Raw genomic sequence first — 20519 nt, 5'->3', positions numbered from 1 at the left:
CTTTTAAAATAGATTTTATATACAAACAATGAAATAAAGAATGATTTACAGCCAGTAAATGTAGAGTGTTTTTTCTATGTACAAAAAGAATATGTATGCACAGTTTGCCAGTGTTATTAGAAACAGTCTCTACATAAAAGTTTAGACATGGTTCTCATAAACAAAATGAGCTGCCGTGGTTATTTTCAAAGCTACGTTTGCACACAGCTACATTGTTGCCAAATTGTCTACAGATCTATGATCTATATGTCACATGTAGAAGCTTATGATCAATACAACTCTGAACACAGTTAAAACCAAGTGGAATGTAACTGCAAAGCAACATATTTTGTGCATTAATTTGTAGTTTCATATTGCTGATCCTTGGCATGTTGTAATTTCAGTCAAATCTGGAGACAGAGTTAAAATATTCTTTTCATTTTATCTCCCCCGTCACTGTAACAAATTTGGAGCATGAGTTTGTGGTTTGATAATGCTTCCTTTCACCGAAAATAACTTAGTAACCAGTCATTTCTTCACAAGTAGTGTAAACACATTAGACTGGGTGTTTTTTTTTTATACACAGATCTTCTAATTTATATGTACAAGTGTATGGTCATGGTAAGAAAGAAAGTGCACTCTCAAGGAAAACACACTGTCACAGAAGCTAAAATAACAGTTTGCAGTCTGGCACATTCAGGTGTTTGGCAACAAAGTGCCAATAATGAGGAAAATCAGTAATGATAATATATATATATATATATATATATATATATATATATATATATATATATATATATGTTTGTGTATATATATATGGCAGCAAAGTTGCATCATATCGAACCACAAAGACTTTTGCCATTATTCACAGTACCACACAGTACCACATTCAGAGTACAACTCTGAAGCATGGTAGCGGAGTAGTGATGATTTGGGCTTGTTTTGCAGCCACACTGGGCGCCTTGCAGTCACTGTCTCTACCATGAACTGCTCTAAATATACTCTAGAATCAATTGTGAGGCCATCAGCTTCACTGCGAGGCCATGCAACAGGACAATGATCCCCCAAATAGCAACAAATCTGCAACAGAATGGCTGAAAAAGAAAAGACACAAGGTGTTGCAACGGCTCAGTCAAAGTTAAAACCTCAACCTGACTTAAACACTGTAGCAACCTTAAGAGAGCCATTAATAAAAATATCTGCAAAACTCAATGAACTGAACAAATGTTATAGAGGAGAGCGGGCCAGAATTTCTTCCTTCAGATTTAGCTTTTGCTTTCATTAAATAAATAATGACAGAGTATATTATATGTCTAAAGGTTGCATTTACCTTTAGACATCTTAATTATTTATAATCTTCCTCATGTGTGAAACCTTACAACGCACATACTTTCTTTTTACTGTGACTAACTATATATATGTGCATTTATTCAATATGCTCTTTTTTAAACTATTGTAGGCCACTGACAACTACAGTATACAGCCAGGAAGGTTGTTGATACAGTCTAATTTCAGTTCATATTCTGTCAGTTTCAATAAAATCCTCACACATGTCATAAATTAACTGGATTTCTGTTTTTTGAGGGACTCTAATATTTGGCAGCATTCAGATTCTATTAAAACACAATTGGCAGCAGCTTTTTTCTATGTAAACCTAAATTCTATAATCTGTGCATAAAGACATGTTAAATGCAGCTCTAATCTCCCTAATCACATCTAATAAATCTCTATTCAACCACTTGTAGCTATTTTTGAAAAATTAACTGTGCACCGTATGGATACATGAAACTAATGAAACACCTTAGGATAATAAAAACGTATTGAAAGGTTAGATGCAGATTGCGTCTCCACCATCTTTTAATAATGCCGCATTCATATTGATACTGGCCTCAACCTCAATGTTAAAATGGTTACCTTTATCGCGTCAGGACTTTGATGTTTTCTTCTGAAACAGTGTCCGGTTTATTGGCCTCTCTTTTTTCTTTTTTTGCCTCAGATAACCTGCAGACGAGATGAATAATAAAGTCCAGCATGCCACGGTGATTCCTTATATCGACACCACCTGATATGGAAATACACTTTTCTTCTCACCTTTTCTCCTTTTCATTTAATCCATCAATAGGCTGTCAGTTATAGGCTGTACTCACTTGCACATGAAAAAAAAAAAAGGAAAAAAAAATGCTGCAACGATAGCATCTAAGAAGCCTTTTTGTGACAAAAGAGCTTTGATTCCCTCCCCCATAATACTTTGAAAAGGATGCCTATTCCTGTCTTCCATTTACGTGCATCACTGTGATGAGGGCAGCTGAATGCCACACACACATACACACACGTAAAATAAAAAAAATAAAATAAAGTGAAAGCTTGCCCTGATTGCTGGCTTGATTACTTTCATTGATGTGGATGACAAATCGGCATGGTGGCAAGACTGGCAAAGCAGAAAAGGCAGCAGGGCACCAGACTGAAAGGCCCTGGAAGCACTCCTGCATGTCTTTAATTAACATGTGCGTGTCAAGGGATCGTCCAAAAATGGCCTCATTGTGCTCAAGTAAATTACGAAAATCTCTATCCCTGCATCTCTTTCTGTGAAAGGAGTCTAGTTTTTCATTCCTGTGCCGCTGCGTGTAAATGTATCTGTCTGCTTATTTATGTTTCGCATTTTCTTTTGAAGGGACTAGAGATTTGTTACATTCACATTAGCACTGACACAGCTGCTTAGTACTTCTGTTCAACAATCAAAATTTAATTTGTACATTTTCTAATGCACAGCTTGCAGTGTTGATGTCTGTAGTATGCTGAGTGCACTCCAGTGAAGCTGCGTTTCACTATAGCGAGCGAGCTCGCTTAGATTTTGCAAAGGCGCTTAATTTGGGATATCAAATTTACAAAGTTGTAATTACATTGTCTAGTAACCTTTTAGCTGCTTGGATAATCTCATGAGACGTGAGGATATGCTAAGTTAAAGATACCTTCAAGCAAAAGGATTGTTCAAAACTAAATAGCAGATGGGGCGATCGTGGCTGAAGAGTTGGGTGTTTGTCTTGTAATCGGAAGGTTGCCGGTTCGAGCCCCGGCTCGGACAGTCTCGGTCGTTGTGTCCTTGGGCAAGACACTTCACCTGCTGCCTACTGGTGATGGCCAGTACTGGCCGATGGTGCAATATGGCAGCCTCGCTTCTGTCAGTCTGCCCCAGGGCAGCTGTGGCTACAACTGTAGCTGCCTTCACCAGTGTGTGAATGTGAGAGTGAATGAATAGTGGTGTTGTAAAGCGCTTTGAGGGGTCCCGAAAAGCGCTATATAAATGCAATCCATTATTATTATAAACTGAGTTTTGACTTTTGATAATTCAAATAGGCACGAGTCTAAACCAAAACCAAAATAAATCTTTTGTCTTGTCATTCAGTGAATTAATGTTTTGTGTACATTTATAAAATTATCAAAAAAAATATCCGTTCTTGCTATATCAATATGATGCCATTTACTACTTTTTGATAAAGCAGGTGCTTTTTTTTTCTTTTTTTTGATAACTTTCCCTTACACGACACAGACGGCTCCATCGTTTCCTGTCAGAACTGATTGTTTCATTTCGTCAAATGCAATGCTTCTTGTGCACCGCAGGCAATGAGTGCATTGTGCCTCAGGGTTGTATTAGGCACAGACTAATGTGTGATTAAACGTAACAAAACCCGCCACTCATGTTAGTTTTTGATTTACTGCTTATTTATTCACAGAAACACGAATGACTGATCTAATAAGAATCCAGATAAGAAGCTGGATTTGAAACAGACAGAAAAAAACAATGTGTGTATACGTTTTCTTTTTGCATTAGCGATCTTGACTGTAGCTGTTAAGGTCTATTTTTCAGAAAATCCCAATTCAATTTCCCCACACCGAAACAGAGCCATTATCTCTTTTGTGTCATGACTCAGCCAGCAGGTGCAGATATGAGCCACCGCTGTCTGATGGAAACAGAACGTATAAATGGCAGTCAGAATTCTGAAAATCATTTTTCTGACTTTGACTGAAAGCCGATTCTCTTATGAGAACAATCGCCACATCTGAGAGAAAGCAGCGAATCCTGCCGTATCCCTGAAAACTGCTTCTCAGCTTTTTTATATTTATCCTCTAAAAGAGCTGTCTGCACTTGCTTTGTACCTGCTGTCAAGCCATCACATGCATCTGTTTGTACAGACAGATTCTATTAAACAGCATTCTTGTACCATTTTGAATCAGCTTATTTGAAAATAGAATGAATGAAAAAAAGAGAAATTCTCCTAAATTACAAAAACGTGTATTGGGTTTTTTTTCACGGAAAATAAACTGACACTTCAGTTACTTCAGCTTATATTTCAACTGCTGCCACTGCCAACATACACACTTCAGCTTTCCCCTTCAACTGACAGTGCAACTGCTTTTATCTCTTACACAGCTGGCAACTCAAACATCTTAAAAGTGTGTTCAGACAGAAAGTGAAGGAAATGTTTTTGCCTTTTGCCCTTCTTATAAATTGTATCTGATTGTGACGCCACTACGTATTTACTACAAACAACCAATAGACCACCTTTATGCTAGCTGTGTTGTAACTAGCGAGACACAAGTGTACAAAAGAGAAAGAAATGCTAGCTTCTTCCATGAATCCAAAACTGATCCAACTACGAAAGCTGCATGGCATTCTGTCTGAATACGCAGGTATATTTCAACAAATGCTCTCATTACCTCAGCATAAAATGACAGTTTTTCTAATATTCTTCCTGAAAAGAATTTATTTTAGAGTTGAGTCATTACAGAATAGGATTAGAGTCATGACTTTTAATGTACTTTTTGCTCAGAATTTGAAAAAAAGAGAATTCTGAGATTTAAAAAAGTCAACATTTTGATTTTAATCTCAGCATTTGAAGGTTGTTTTTTTTTTCTCAGAATCATAAAAAAGTGAGAATTTTGATAAAAAATCAAGGCACTTATCTTGAGTGGTGAGTCATACAGAACACATGTTACTGTCAGATTTTATCTTAGGTTTTTAGTCATCGATTTTTTTTCTGCTGATTTATCAACAATTTTCTAATAATGAAAAGAGACTAATTTAAAAAAAAAGCTACATTTTCTTTCTTTGCAAGAGCCTTTCAGCTTGGCAAAATCAAATAAAACACTCAAAAACTTGAAAACAGCGCTAAAAGAATAAACCAAACTAATCAGAAATTATATTAATAACGGAAATGTGTTAAACTTACACTAATATGAAGACACCATTTATTATACGTAAGCACAATAAGGAAACAACTTCAGGGGTGCAGATCCCATGCATCTGTACGCCACTGTGTGATAGCTAACAGTCTCTCCATGGCGATCGCTAATTCCTCACCTCGCAACTTGAAATGAAAGAAGGGAGGCTGCGCTACTGAGCCTCTCTCAAAGTGCAGCACCATGGCTACTCACCAGAACATGGCCGAGTGAATAGATGAAAAGCCAAGCATGTCGAGAGCTGATGTCAGTGACAGCTACACTGAAGCCTCTGTCTACATTTTTAGCTTTCTTCCCTCCCAGAAAGGCCCTTTGTCCTGTCTGTGTACTTATTTTATTTGAGTTTCACGTATGCTTTCATTATTGACTCTGAGCTCCTGTTAGTGTCACATGTAGCATGTGTTTAGTGTCCAGACATAATGCTAATTTAATGGCAATTCCTGTTTGTAATTATGCTATTGTGTAGAACATGACTTGTAGTGGGTTAAGGCTTCATGTGCACCATCAGTTTCTCAACAGGAAACAATGTCAGAGTGCACCGTTTTCAGTGTTTCATATTTTTCTTTCTTTTGAGATACTGTACTACCTTGCTAGAAGACAACCTGTTGAGCCCTGATCTTCAAGCAGCTCTGTGAAATATCTTGAGGGCGATGCCTGATTAAGGGCTCTTAAGCAACAGCTGAGGCTGTTTAAGTGTACAGGATTGAGTATTGCTCACAGACTGCCTGTAGGTATTGATGTTTATATCCATTTTAGGTTGTTCAGTCCACTGAATAGAAGAAACACCTTCTGAAAAAACATCCAAAGCTTGAAACATGCATCTTTTTATTTGTATTTTCTTTTATGAGACTTTATATTTGTATTATTTTCGTATCACCTACAGCTAAGCAAAACAGAGGAAGGAGGGGGGGACAACAGGATTAAACATTATTGAAGCACTACATGCATTTTTTTTGTTTGACTCAATGGTGAAAATGAAAATTCAATAAATAATAAATAATTTGAAAATGTTGTGCAGTAGTTTTAGTAAAAGGACAAGCGTGAATCAGTGGGTTGTTATGGGTTCTTTCATGCTTTTTTACCCTTCTCCCTCGCTACAAGGTAAACAAGCAAACACAAAGCTAACAGGCTGGTCCCTGGAGAACTGCCTGCATACAAAGTGATGATAAGTGTCAGCAATGATTTCAGAAGGGTTCGTGTTCAGATCCCACCCCTCCTTCACAATCCCTGGGAGCGCCTTTGAGCTACGCTGCCGCGCAGCACCGTGCCGCATGCTGTGTTACACTCACCTCGGGGGAAGCGAAGAAAAGAATAACAGGAGTTTACATTTTAGCAAATATGGTGCTGAGGGAAATGAACAAGAGTTGAAACTTCAAAAAGCACCTGAAAATTAGCAGCAAAATGGATTCAATTAATGATAGTGAAAAATGATTTGACTTGGCTGTACTTTTAAAAAACCTCACCAAAGTAATACATATTTTAGTCTGCAGTTTTGGACTGAGTGTGTGGAGCCAAACGCTGGACTCTTCTGTGTTCTTCTTTTGCAAACAGAGCTGGAAGGAAATGTTGCAAACCAAACAGTGCACTGAAAAGACCACATACTGCGCTTGACCCCCAACCCTGCTCGCATACTTTGTGGCCTGTCTGCTTTGTCCTTCTTGTCCATGGCATTTACCGGAAACAAACTGCTACGGATGGCTTCCTCGAGATTAAATGTTGACTCTCCCCAAGACTGACAATTTACCTTAGGTTTGTTCCTGACAGCAGGAGACGGTGAATAAACACAGTGGGCTCCATAAGAGGGGTGACATATGCATGCTTAGGCCTGAGGACACAGCCACTGCAATCATCATGGCCTCAGTGCTGAATCCATCAGCAGGCTGATGGATTCCATTAATAAAAGACCTTTGGTGTTATATTCTCTCTTAAGCTTATACTCAGTCAGCACCACCAAAATAATATTGACCTAATCATTCTCTACCCTTGTGTGCCAATACCAATGTTATTTATACCGTAATGAGATGTTGACATTTACAGATAAATTGAAAGACGAGCTTCATTTATTGTCTACTCAACTACGCTTATCTCTCTCTCTCTCTCTCTCTCTCTCTCTCTCTCTCTCTCTCTCTCTCTCTCTCTCTCTCTCTCTCTATATATATATATATACATATATATATATATATATATATATATATGTGTATGTATATATACACACACATATATATATATATATATATATATATATGTATATATATATATATATATATATATATATATATATATATGTATATATACATACATATATATATATATATACATATATATATATATATATGTGTGTGTATATATATATATATATATATATATATATATATGTATATATACATACATATATATATATATACATATATATATATATATATGTGTGTGTATATATATATATATATAAGTGCTGAAAAACATTTTTCTCTGTTGCGGCAGGGGAAAGTACAGTAACTGTACTTTTTCTGGTCTTAAGCTCTGGGTCAGGTGCAGTAAGGATATTAAAAGTTTTGTAGCATCAAAGAAGTTCTGGCGAACCATCAGACGGCTCTAGAAGGTAGAGGCCAGGCCTTTGCCCTGACTTTTTTCATCATTGATAGTTAGCTGCTGATCTCAGCTGGGGATCATACAAAGGAAGAATTCCTCAACCTACATGTCACGTTATCTAAGAGGAAGATATGCCGGGAAACTATTTTTGAAGCTTACTCATTTCTCTGGTGGAGTTTATGAAACTAGTAAAGAAGCGCCGCAGGGGAATTTTGCTAAGCATGGAGAAAATTTCCTCAGGGATGCAAAGTGCTCTAGCTGTTTTCTGGTTGTCATTGGGAATGTGCATTTTCAGTATCACTTTAAGGTCAGGCTCCTGGAGGAAACAGACCAGTCTGACAAGGATGCTGACAAGGAGATTTCACGTGATGCATCTCAGATTGAGGAGGAGCAGAAGTTGATCAGGTCATTGCTACCAAAAAACTCTTTGGAGTTTGCACAGCCACTTTGTGAGAGATTTATATTGGTGTTCACTACTTTTTTGGAGGTATTGTTGAATTTGCAACAAGCAGCTGTAAAGCTATTTAAATAAAGATTTAGTTCAATTTTATCCTTAAAATGAGGACAAAAGCTATGTCTTACTTCCAATTGGACAACAAGGTCTTAAAGGATACCAGTGTTCTGACATGAACAGCAAATCTGAAACCTGCTATATGTCTCTAGGAATTGACTAACACTGAAATAGAAATAGACAATGCTGAATAGTCCTTTTCTTGCACAAATTAACAGTTTTTTAAATTTACTTTGATAGAGTTTTACCTGACATGAGATGTTTATGTCCAGGTTTCATTAACAGCAGATGGTGTACTTTTCAGTACCTGAAGATAGCAATGAAGCAAAAGAGACCTGCAAGTAAGCAACAGCTGAAGTTGGCTGCAGTAAAGACCTGGCAGGAGGAAACCAGCATTTAGTGATGTTGACAGCCTGCAAATGATTTTCATCCAAATATCAAAAACAATCCTTGTATTTGAAATTATGTTAGTTCCTTCATATTATTTTGAGCCTCTAATGGAGGACAGTATAAAGAATGATGTGAAAATTGCTGTGGACTCTTAATAAAATACTTTTTTTTTCACCCACTTAAATTAAACATTCAAGTCTGCACTTCAATCACATCTTGGTTGCTTGATTTAAAAGCACTCTGCCAGTGTACAGAAACAAAATTTCACTGTCCATATACTTTTAGACCTAACTGTTGAAGGAGAAGGTCAGCACAGTAAAACGTGATGATGTGGTATATTGCCAAGAAGTCAAGTGAACAGCTGTTCTATCTCATGTCACAATTTTGATATTCTGTCATTTCAATACGGCTTTGGCTCTGGCTGTAAGAATCCAAAGTTTACTTCTTCCAAGAAAACCAACTCTACAGTATCAAGAAACACACTTTTCTGATATATCCTGTAGCTCTGAAAGTAAATCTGATGTTATAGAAGGTGGTCTGATCATATGCTACAAATTAGGGTGTGGAGTTTAAATGAAGTGAGCATTTCAAAGACCAGAGACATTAATGAAAGCTACAGGACAGCTACATTAAGAGCTCTTGTGTTTTCAAAGCTTGAGTCCTTCGATTTTATATAAGTGCAGTACTCGCTGACTAAAGCAGCCGTTTACCTTGGCGAAGTTTATCTTGCAATCATTGCCGGTGTGTACCTAATACTTATCAGTTTGTCTCCAGTCTTTTGCAGAGGAAGGAAGCTGGAACAAAAACACAGACGGACAAAACCCAGACGTAGCTGACATTATTGTTCTCAAGATTTAGGTTGAGACTTGAAGTGCGTTCATTACTGCCACAACTTTTTCGTATACACTTTTAAACACTGAAAACCAAGAATCAGATGTTCTGTCATGTCAAAGATGATGAAGTAAAGGCAGAAATATCCACTGTCCTAAATACTTATAGCAAAAAAGGTCAGTCTGCCCGTAACTAAACTCCAGCTAACTACTGCCTTCCCCTAAGATACACATCAGTGCTGTGTGGATGTGGAGTGGATGTCCATCACGCAGCTCTAACTTCAAACAGGATTATTCAGGACTGGTTACTTGTCCTGATAATTTGAATTTCTTTCTCCAGAAGTGTTTAAGGAATATTTTGTTGGAGTTGTACTTTGAGAAAGGGTCTTTAAGTCATCTTTAAAGTCTCGACTTGCTCTTCGGAGATTAAAACGCTGTCATAAGCAGAATGTTGCCGCGGTAACTACAAAGGCACCTTGATAAAACATGTAGTTTGTCTATCTTCTCTGTAAAGGTGTACAGTATTCTGTCCATGCAACGTCACAACAAGTCCTATTAATACCCATTCTAGCTACTCCACCAATCAAACTTTCTTTTAGCCCACATGCTGTGAGGTGAACAATGCTTTGATTTAAAAGTATCATCCTCAATGTTTGGTGCACGACTAGATTTAAACACGGATGGTTTATATGATCATTAAACATGACGGATCTGACAGCACGACTCTTGGTACATGACCTCAGCTCTTGCTATTTATCCTCAGAAGACATAATCCTGTCAAATCCTTTTTGCTAGTGGATAAACTTAAAGCCACACTTTGTATGCTTTAAATGGCAACGAGAGGAACCTGCGAACGTGATCTAAGGTTGAACATCCAGATATCTCGTCACCAATTCCACTTAGAACAGTCACGTCTATAAAATCATCTGTCTTTGTTTTATGTCAAAAAGGAAAAAAGATAGAAAGAAGCGCATAATGGAAACCCTGAGTCCTAATTTCACACGCTGTTGTTTGAGCACTGGAATTCTGGCATCTCTTCACCTGACATACATAAAAAGGGATTCGATTGGAGCGTCACAATTCCCCGTGCAGTTTCGTGAACCCCGTTTAGAGAGCTTTGTATATGTCTTTGCCAAAAAAAAAAAAAATGAGATGATTAATGTTTCCAGTGGAGCCATTCATCTCAGCCCTAATGACAGATTTTTGGTCAGAAAATGTGTGAAAAACACAAATCCATTTGGTGCATCATTGTTGTTTTATTGATTCAACACACATTCAATGAACACATTTTGTAACCACTGTAGTACATTTTTGATGTCAGATGAGCTTGTTATTGCTGGGGTTTTAATGGAAAATTGCTAGTTTTGTTTGTAATGACCATTACATTAGTTAGGAAGTCACACTGTCATTACAGTAAAAGGCAGCGTTTCATTTTGTTCCATTATTTGCAGCGGAATGCAAATCATGGTGGGATTTGGTACCATAATTCATGCATAAATGGTGCATGTTTTGATCTTTTGATCTGATTTGAATGTTTATCCAATAAACATGATGTGTTTGCTTGCGCTGTTTGTACATATTTGTAGCAACATGACAGTGAATATTTGTACGGATTAAATACTGAATGTTTTAAAGACATTTTATAGCTGCGTTTGTTGTTTGTAAAGTCTAATAGAGGAGCATATTATGTGATTTCCACTTTTTAATTTTCTTTGAACATAATTAAGAATCCCAGACGTGTCTAAAAATGTACACGGTATATATTTATTTCCCTTCTCTACATATTCTAAAGTGCGTCTCTGAATGAGCGCTCTGTGATGTCAAAAGGGACAAGAACCAGTCTTCACTCGTGGCTTAGAGACTCAGCCTTTTAAATACCAAACAACCAGCAGCAGCCTGCCTCTCTTACTCTAACTTTAGCCATGTCTCGGCCACAAGCAAAGCAAGCTATATGTTCTGTTGTTGGCTACAAGGACAAAAACAAGAGTTTCCATGCACTTGCAGCATCCGAGGAACTGAAAACCCAGTAGATTTATTTTAGGATCTAAAGGCAGCGTTACCAAATCTACAGGAAAATCATTAGTATTTGTATGTTGTGTGGCTGAAGTTATCATTAGCTTTGACAGAAAGCCCAGATTTATGTGATAATAAAAGCGGTGACCACAGGCAAACAGACCAATGTTTGGACTGATTTAAAACCATTAAAAATCTGGGAGTGATTTACTGTGCTTTCATGTCGCTGTTTGAACCTCAGTGCAACCTAAGCTCTGTTTGGTTCTCTCCTATTATCTGTGTTCACTGCACAGCTCTATTTAAATAAATAAATAAAAAAAACGAAATTAAAAAACTGCTATCTACATTTCCACTTTTTCTGTTCGTGGTGCCAAACAATGTAATGAGTATGAAATTGTGATTGACATGCTGCACATTAACTACATGTTAACCACCAATTAACTTTCAAGCCACTTTTCAAGCTGTCAGTCTGCACTGGAACAATGATGGTTTTAAAGCCACGATGTAATCTGACAAAATCTCTTCGCACAAAGGGTTAAAGACGGTGGCTGTGTTGTGATTCTGGCTATTTTTACTCTTTAAAGGATCAAACGAGGAGATACTGTATCACTGTCTGTGTTAGCTGCCCTTTGATCAAATGCGTCTCCTGCTGCTATTAACTGCTATTTACTGGAGGTGGTTTGCATTTGAAACTATGGAAAGGGGAATGGGACATTTGTAAAAGGGCATAGGAACAAGGGAGTTTCAGAAAAGCTTAAAAGAAGAATGTTGAATGTTTCTTTTTTAGGGAAATAAAATACTTGCTAAAAATGGAGAATGAAGCATCATCCTCACTTGTTTAATAATTATTAAATGTAAGATTTTATGTATCATTTAAACCAGAAGCGCTCACATCATTCTTCAGTCCAGCATCACCACTCAAACGTTTACAGTCTGGTGTGGCTGCATTTAAGCTCCGCTTCTTTTTCCTTTCGACAGCTACACTCAGATGTGGACAAAGGAGATGGCAAGGTGAAGTACGTGCTCTCTGGCGAGGGTGCCACCTCCATCTTCACCATTGATGAGAACACGGGAGACATCCATGCCACAAAGCGGCTTGATCGAGAGGCTCAGGCTTACTACACCCTTCAAGCTCAAGCTGTAGACCGACTCACCAATTTGCCTGTGGAACCCAAATCTGAATTTGTGGTCAAAGTCCAGGACATCAATGACAATGAGCCCAAATTTCCTGATGGACCGTACCTGGCAGGAGTACCAGAGATGTCACCCTTAGGTAAGTTCTTTTACACATAATCGATTGAAGGTTAATAACCAAAGTGTTAAAAGTGATATAACATTGTGAGTAAGAATTGTAAAGTAAGTTAAAAGTGGTCACCTATTAATGCAGTACACAGTGCTTTTCTTTGTGAACACTGTGATAGTTTTTGTTCTCCATGAAGACCCACAAGAGCTAATTATCCGTACACCTGTGTGGAGTCTATGAAAAATTCACATTATGTGGAAAAGAAAAACCTGTATATTGGATGAACTATTATTCGTCCCTGCAATACCGTAACCAAACAAGTCATTTCCGCCCCCTCTCTGCACACTCCCCAAGTCTCTCTCTCTTACTCTTGCTTTCTCTTTGACTTGTCCTTGCTCCAACATCTGCCTTTGATAATTTTCCACCTCACTGAATTCGTCTTCATCTCTCCCAGTGTTTAGGTCGTGAGGGGTGTGCGGAGGGGGGGATTTGGAACGTGTGCAATATTAATTTGAGTCCAGCATGTTCAGTTTGTAAGACTGACTACATACCAATCATACTGAATATAATTTAACCAGTATGAAGCCCTTCTTGTTCATGGGCTTCACATCAAATGAGATCCAGGTTAAATTACCTTGATTTGGGAATACCTTGGCCACAGCGCACAGGTCTGTTGGCTTCTTTCTCCTTTTCTGCTGTGATCCTGACGAATAAGGTCATGGATGCCTCGCTGTTCATTTTTTTTAAAGCTTCAAAAAGCAGGATGATGCACAAAGACTAAGAAACTAAAACCATTTCTCTTAGGCCACTCATTAAAGCTTGCCTTTATTTTTATATATTCCATAGGTATCATGTAGCGCTAATACCAGCAGGTTTTAGCATAAACAAAATTTTAACTTGATGATTGCACAAGAGAAAAAGTCAACTCGTCACAAACGTTTATAAGTAGAACCTGACAGTGATGATATAATGTTAATTAATCAGTGAAAACATTTTGATTAAAACCAAAAATGAAAAAACTCATCAATCCATCAGCATAAATCTTCTGGGAACCAAAGATCTCTGTACTAATCTGTGTCGCACATTAAGACAAATTTTGCTGATTTGTGACGCATCAGAGAGTAACCACTGCTGATATCACCGATCCTTCTGGGATTTAGGAATGTCTTGATCAGGTTTTATTGAAATACAACTAATAACTATTGATGCTAGAAGCACAAGATTTTAAAAGCTAGAAAAAGGCTGCACATACTATCAAGCCCCCTCCCCACTCCCGATCCATTACCTTTTTCTTCTTCAGTGCTGACTTTTTTCCAGTCCTGTACATTTACAAGTCGAATAGTAATTGAGAATTGACTCCCTTGAATCTCATGGGAATACCCCAGAATTCCTGTAACCCCCACAGGATATCTGAAAAAAAAGTGTGCTTCTGCAGAACAGCTGACCAACTACAGTAGTCTGCAGATTAACAGACCAGCATTGCTACATCTCAAGCAAGCACAGGTAAAAACATTATACTGCACAATAATACCTCTCCTAAGGACTCAGCAATTGATATTCTATTGATCACATTAGCATTTATTGCAACAGGTTTTCCTTTTATCTGTTTAAAAAACACTACTTGAGGGCGCTATCATATCAGCCCCTGTCTGTAAGCTGTGTGGTCAAGATTTCCTTCAAGGTTTCAGACAGGTCCTGCTCAGGTTCAAAATGCAAGTAAATGCAAATGAGTGGCAACAACATCCTGAGGCCATTCATCTTAGCAGGTGTGTTAGGAATGCAGTAAGAAAAAGTGACGTCCATATATCTAATGTCTAGAGCATGTCTGGTTTATACTGACCTAAAATTTAAAAAAATAATAAAATAAATAACAATAAATAAAATTAACATTTGGGATATTTAGGATTTAGAACATTTTTAGAGCTTGTTTTATTTCAGATATTCACATATTCACATATGCCAAAGCAGACCTGTAGGCTTAGAAATGTTGATGAGTGACTCATGTTTTAAAGCTAACTCAGGCAAACTTAAGGTCTGAATCAGGCTTGAAGGCCATAGGCATTTTTTCCACAAATTGGACTCAGAGTTCATTGCAGCCAGTACCTCCCAGTACCTTCCTGCTGAACATGTCTCTGAAAAACATCTGATCCTGATGAATACATTTCTGCCCAGCCATTACTTTGGCAATTCACTGTGGCAACACGGCACGCTTGGCAGCACAGTCACCCTTAACTTCCTCCAGCTTCACCTAAGGGTTCCCAAGGCACTCCAAGGCATGCTGGGAGCTGTGGTCTAATCACAAGTGAGCTGTGAGTGCTGGGATGGAGACAGAAATGAACCTGGGTGTCAGAAGACTGAAAACGGTGACCTGAGCTTCTCAGTTGATTAAAAATTACAAATACAAAGTTTGACATGATTTTATGCCTAAAGTGTAAAAAGTCATTTTATGTCAAATTAATTACACAACATGTACCTGCTTGAGAATGTGTTGGCCAAAGACTATCAACTTTTTTCAGTCAGTAAATTAAATGCAAAATTTGCAATAAAACACCATAAACCCATTTTAGTATCATTGCTACCAAAAGGGTAATATGGAGTGGCGGTTTGTGACCTTTTTTTCCCAGAGAAAATTGAGGAAATTCTGTACGTAATTAAAAAGAGTGAGCATCACACACTGGGTAGCATCACTGAAACGCTGTCAAGGCTGTAAGTAGGAGTGTTATTGTGCAAGCTGTAACTGCAGGCAGGTGGGCGAGAAAGCTCTGGGTTTGAATGCATTGTTTTTTAATATGTAGCGGACATGTTTCAGTTAAAACATGGGGTTAGATGGTTCGTTAAATCTGCAATGAATTGTGCTTTTGGCTACTCAGGGGCACTTTTTACACCGATATGATTGGATACTTATACACTGCTGTACTGCTTTATGTCTGTTATCAGCTTGTGCTAGCATTTGTGCACAGTCGTTTTTAGAGTGTTTTCTTTTCTTTTTTTCTCTTTTTGGAAGTTCAAAGTGTACAAATGATGCAATGAAAACTCTGAGAATGAAGCACAGCAGTGAGCTTGTGGGCCAGATAAGCAAAATAATGAGCTGAAAGAAGCTAAACAGGAACATGGAGCTGTGGGGAGCTCTGGTGATAGCACTTTGTGGATTGATCACTTGGTTCGAGAACCCTTTCCCGTATGCTTTGCTGTATGTGATTGGTATGTGATGGAGATTTTTATAGTTTTTACCTCGAGCAGTACATAGACAGCTGAGCAAACTCATTGCTGGTTAGGATCACCTCAGTGCTTCAAACGTGCTTGCTGCCATGCAAATGTAAATTAGAAAAAAAACAAAACAAAGGCTATTTCCAGAGTGTTCAAAGTCAAAATGGAAATTTCAGAAGGCATACAGTGGCACCGGGAGCCGTTCCAAGGGAGGCTCTGCTTTGCTTACAGCACAGGCACAGAGATCTCCGAAGGATTACACAGCTGACTGTCAATGGGGGGTACAGAGCTCAGGCTTAAGGAACCAGAGGATTAGAGTACGAGGGCTTTGAGTCTCGTGTCCAACCGGTGATAACAGCAACTTACTAGAAGGATGTATTCACACCAGAATTGGTGAGCTGCACGTTCCACCCGAGCACTTTATTTACTCTGCCAGTTCCCGTGAAGGTCTTCATCCCGAGTTGCGAGAACAACAGGAGAATAATGCTTTGCCTCCCTTTTGTAAATATCTGCTCAAAGCAATTATCAATGCAGTAAAGAACGGGAAAGGGCGAAGCACCTCCTGTCTTCAATAATTCCTTTATAGATGTCTTTAAATCATTAATGGTCACAGCTTTGCACCGCTGATGAATGGGTTCAATTTAGAGGAAATCATGAATTTAATTAATTAAAGTAATTAGAAGCAGTGCTCGTCCATGCACAGTGTGACCCTGTGGCCTGAGGATCTCTCAGGGCTTTTGTCTTAATCATGGCTGGGATGTCAAATAAAAGACAAGAGAGCTTGAGGACAGTTGGAGGTGTGACAATCGTGAGGCCTGGCTCTCTCCCGCTGCACAGCGAAAGGCCAAAGGAGCCGTTTGAGGGCTCATTACAAGCATAGAGAATGTAATGTCACCCCAAGGCCACAGCTCTTGAATTTACTACTCACCAGTCCTATATCCAGCTGTCACAGTTCCTGCCGAATTCACGAGAGCAGAGATCATGGATGGAATAGTCATTTTAATTCTTGAAATGAAAAAGGTGCTGCGGTTTAGGGAAAGTTGATATTTTTTTCTTTCTTCTTTTTGTCACTGCAAGTGGAAGTGCTTAATTGCGTGGTGAAAATATTCACTGAGGTACACACGCTTAATCTTTGTTAACTACAATGCAGCATATCTGTCATAATAACAGTTTTTACAAAGCTCTTAATGTTCACTTTTACTTGACAGTGACAATGTGTAAATTTGACACTATGTTAATTATTTAACTGTGAAGTGTATCACATTATTTTTTTTGTTCTCTCCAGCAACACATATTAGGCAGGCAAAATATTAGAAACACCTCTGAATATAACAGTCTCGTAAAATATAATAAAACAGTGATGAAAACTGGACAAGTTGCAAATATGGTCGATATTATGGTAGTACAGCTGTAGAGGGAATGTAGGGGATGTATTTGCTTCCTAACAATGTTAAAACATGCATAGAAATCAGCAGGCACTCGGTAACTTTTAAAGTCTTGTACCTCATTTTTGCTTTTGTAGTTAGGAATAAATGTGAACCGAACTCTAATCAATAGTCCCTGCTCATCTGAAACAGTGGGGAGCAGGTGTGAATGTGCATGAATACAATCAACTTAATCAACTGCGGCAGCTTTGAGCACTCATGGAGGCATTGCAGAACGACTGGGCTTTAATGAAACATTTTAATATTGATTCTTCTAATATCCTGTATGTACTTCCACATCGCAGAATTGGTTCTGATGGGTTTTTTTCACCTTTTCGAGTTAAATAAAAGTATATTTATATTCCTAAGACGGTCCTTCATTTGTACTAATGCAAAAGTTCCAGCACACGTTTTGGGTCACTGTCAAACCTTTGCATTGTGTGCGTGCAGTCGGAAAGTGGATATTGCACTTGACAGTTGCTTGCAACCCGTACATGCAAGTGTCTGAAGAATATCGGTCTCCGCTCCAGATTAAGCACGCCGCATTTATTTTCATTACTGGCAGATGACAGTTGCTCACCGAGAATACGGAATTGATTAGGAAACTTGTTTTGTACACAGCTGCAGGGGATAAATAACAAGGGTGAAGATCTGATCCATCACGTCGATGAAGATAGACAAATATTGAAAGGACACCGACAGGGGAAAATTGAGTAGCGGACGACAGCCTGGTGGAGCTGAAAGAATCTGTTAAAATTTTCAGGGTGTTCATCTGTTTTTTTCTCCTTCTCTCTGACATCCAGCTCACCCAGATGATATTACCTTTCATACTGACATTATTGTTAGAACAGGATGTTTGGTGGACTCGCAGGGCAAACAAGCTGTGGAAAACATCTGAAAAAAACGAGGAAACTTTAAAAGCGCTCCATGCGAGTCCATATTGAAAGTTAATTTACGGCGGCGTCCACCACACCCTCTGTGAAGTGTTTTTAACTATCATCCTGTAATAAAGATTCAGACGTTGCCTGAGTTCTCTTTCATACAGTCATCCTTTGACCTTGGTGCTTTAAACTACCTGTAATATAACCTGTCATGACTAAGAGGTGATGATATAATCTAGGTGTCCTTCTACAACCAGCCTGGTGATAACTTCTCCAGCTTCACCAAGCTTTTTTTTTTTTTTACTGTTATATTGTTCACATCCAGGGCCAGAGCCTGTTAATTCAGCTTTATGGCCAGAATGGGGGACTCTAATCTTCAATTTCCGTGATCACTTCATTCTGTAAAAGCCTGTAAAATACATCTCATGTTAGAAAGTGAGATTTTTATTAGGATGTTTGCTTCAAAGTAAAATATCACCAACTTGTAAGACAGCACTTTCTGTTTGCTACAATACAGGCTTTGCCTGATATGTTCAGCTAGCCATTAAAGTGAAATATTCAAGCATCAACCAGCTATTCATGTGACAAACTGAAAAAAAGCTACACTTGTGGAGAATGGTGTTTTTTCAAGGTTATTTTAACAATTTCTATTCTTGATGATTTCACCACTGCCAAGTGTGAGACTGCTGTAGGCGTCAGCTTTAAGACCAACACTGACGTATAGTCTAACAGCGAAAAATAGCCTGAACCGTAAAAGTTGTTTTTGGTAATTTCACAATTTATTAAATGCCTTTTCCTCTCCATTATCAAATGGATATCAATTTTTCAGCATAAAATGACTTTGCCTGAAAAAAAAAGAAAATCTGCGTCCATTTAATGAGCCCAGTTGGAACAACAGGGTTCATTTATACCATAATGAATGACCTATTGAAATTGATTGGCACTGATTGTCGCTGATTATGTTTTCTCTGTGAAATCTTCAGACGCTTTTCTGCTTTACCTCCCGAGCCACGGCTGTCAGCTCAAGTCACATCAACCTCGTTCAGTGGGCACATTTAAAGAAAAGTGCACAAGGAGTCGTGTGTGATGTCTTCTCGTTTGCCTTAGAGGAAGTGTGGGAGAGGACAATACTGTACTGCACGCAGAAACAACAGTTGTCAGTTGTCAGCAGAGTTCACAGTTGAGTTTGAAAACAAATGTCCTTCTTGTAGGCTGAACGGAAGTTTGGGGATTTGAGGAGGGCGAATTCTGGGCTCTGTTACAAAGTGAGGCTTTATGTCTGGGTGTTTATAACTTTATCTGCAAAACTCCACTGGATAATGTAAGGTTTTTTGTTGGTTTTCTTTAGAATCACAGTCAGAAAATGCAACTTTTATAACACGCCGAGTTAAGATTCTCTACCCATATCAAACCTTAGCTACAGTTTTTACACAAAGTGAATGCAATAGGTTCACGACAATAAAAAAATAACAAGAAAACTCATAAATATTGCACATGACTGTGAATAAATTGTGGGGTTATTGTGCAGGAGCATATTGCATATGCATGCTGCAGCATGTAGGTCTAAGCACAGATGTACAAAGTCAGTCAAATTTCAAATGAGAAGTGTAACTTATTTTTTTGAATAACTTTTGGCAATTGCTTTGCTCAAACCTGGGGATTTACAGATAAACAAGCATCTGTTACTCAACATTCGAGTCTTAGCCAAACAGGTTCACATAATGCTGATTGAGCCTGTCAGCTACAGGTTAATCTCTCTGTATTTCACTGTATGTCAGAGCTTTAAATCTCAGGCATGAAATTTCAGCGCTGACATAGCGATAGCCACCATGCAACAAGGTCACCTCTCGCATGCGTCCTCTAGGCAGACTGCAAAGTAGTATATTAAGAAAAACTTCATGTCCATTATGTCCACAACCGGTCTTGAATGGAGCATAGGAATTTGACATAAATCCTCCAGAAATTGTTGTAAAATTCTTTAATGTACTAGGTGTCATTGAATCCTAATTAGTACCACAGAGAGGTACAGTGCCTTCCAATGACATTGCTGCAGGACGACTTTAAACTCCTTTCTAAAGCAAAAAAAAAAAAAAGTTGCAGTTTTTGGATTGCTGTGGGATGATGTGAATAGCAATTTAGCTTTGTCTTTTTTTGATGGGGTGAAGTGCCTCTTTAACATGCACAGATGGGTTGCAGACCCCATTTGGCTGATGA

The 20519-nt window shown here is 38.3% G+C and overlaps 1 protein-coding gene across 1 annotated transcript in view; it reads left to right on the top strand.

The window, feature by feature from the left end:
• Nucleotides 1-20519, top strand: part of LOC102777657 (cadherin-7) — a 112334-nt gene that overhangs the window by 29856 nt on the left and 61959 nt on the right. Inside the window, exon 3 of the mRNA XM_087846253.1 lies at nt 12529-12823. Within this exon, the coding sequence (XP_087702379.1) occupies nt 12529-12823 (295 nt within the window). The remainder of the gene's footprint in view (nt 1-12528; nt 12824-20519) is intronic.

The sequence above is a fragment of the Neolamprologus brichardi genome, chromosome 9 (assembly GCF_056152115.1).
Source record: "Neolamprologus brichardi isolate AB-2024 chromosome 9, ASM5615211v1, whole genome shotgun sequence".
In the NCBI taxonomy this organism is placed as follows: Eukaryota; Metazoa; Chordata; class Actinopteri; order Cichliformes; family Cichlidae; genus Neolamprologus; species Neolamprologus brichardi.
Note: the sequence above shows the minus strand (reverse complement) of the source record. Positions and strands in the feature narration are given on the sequence as shown.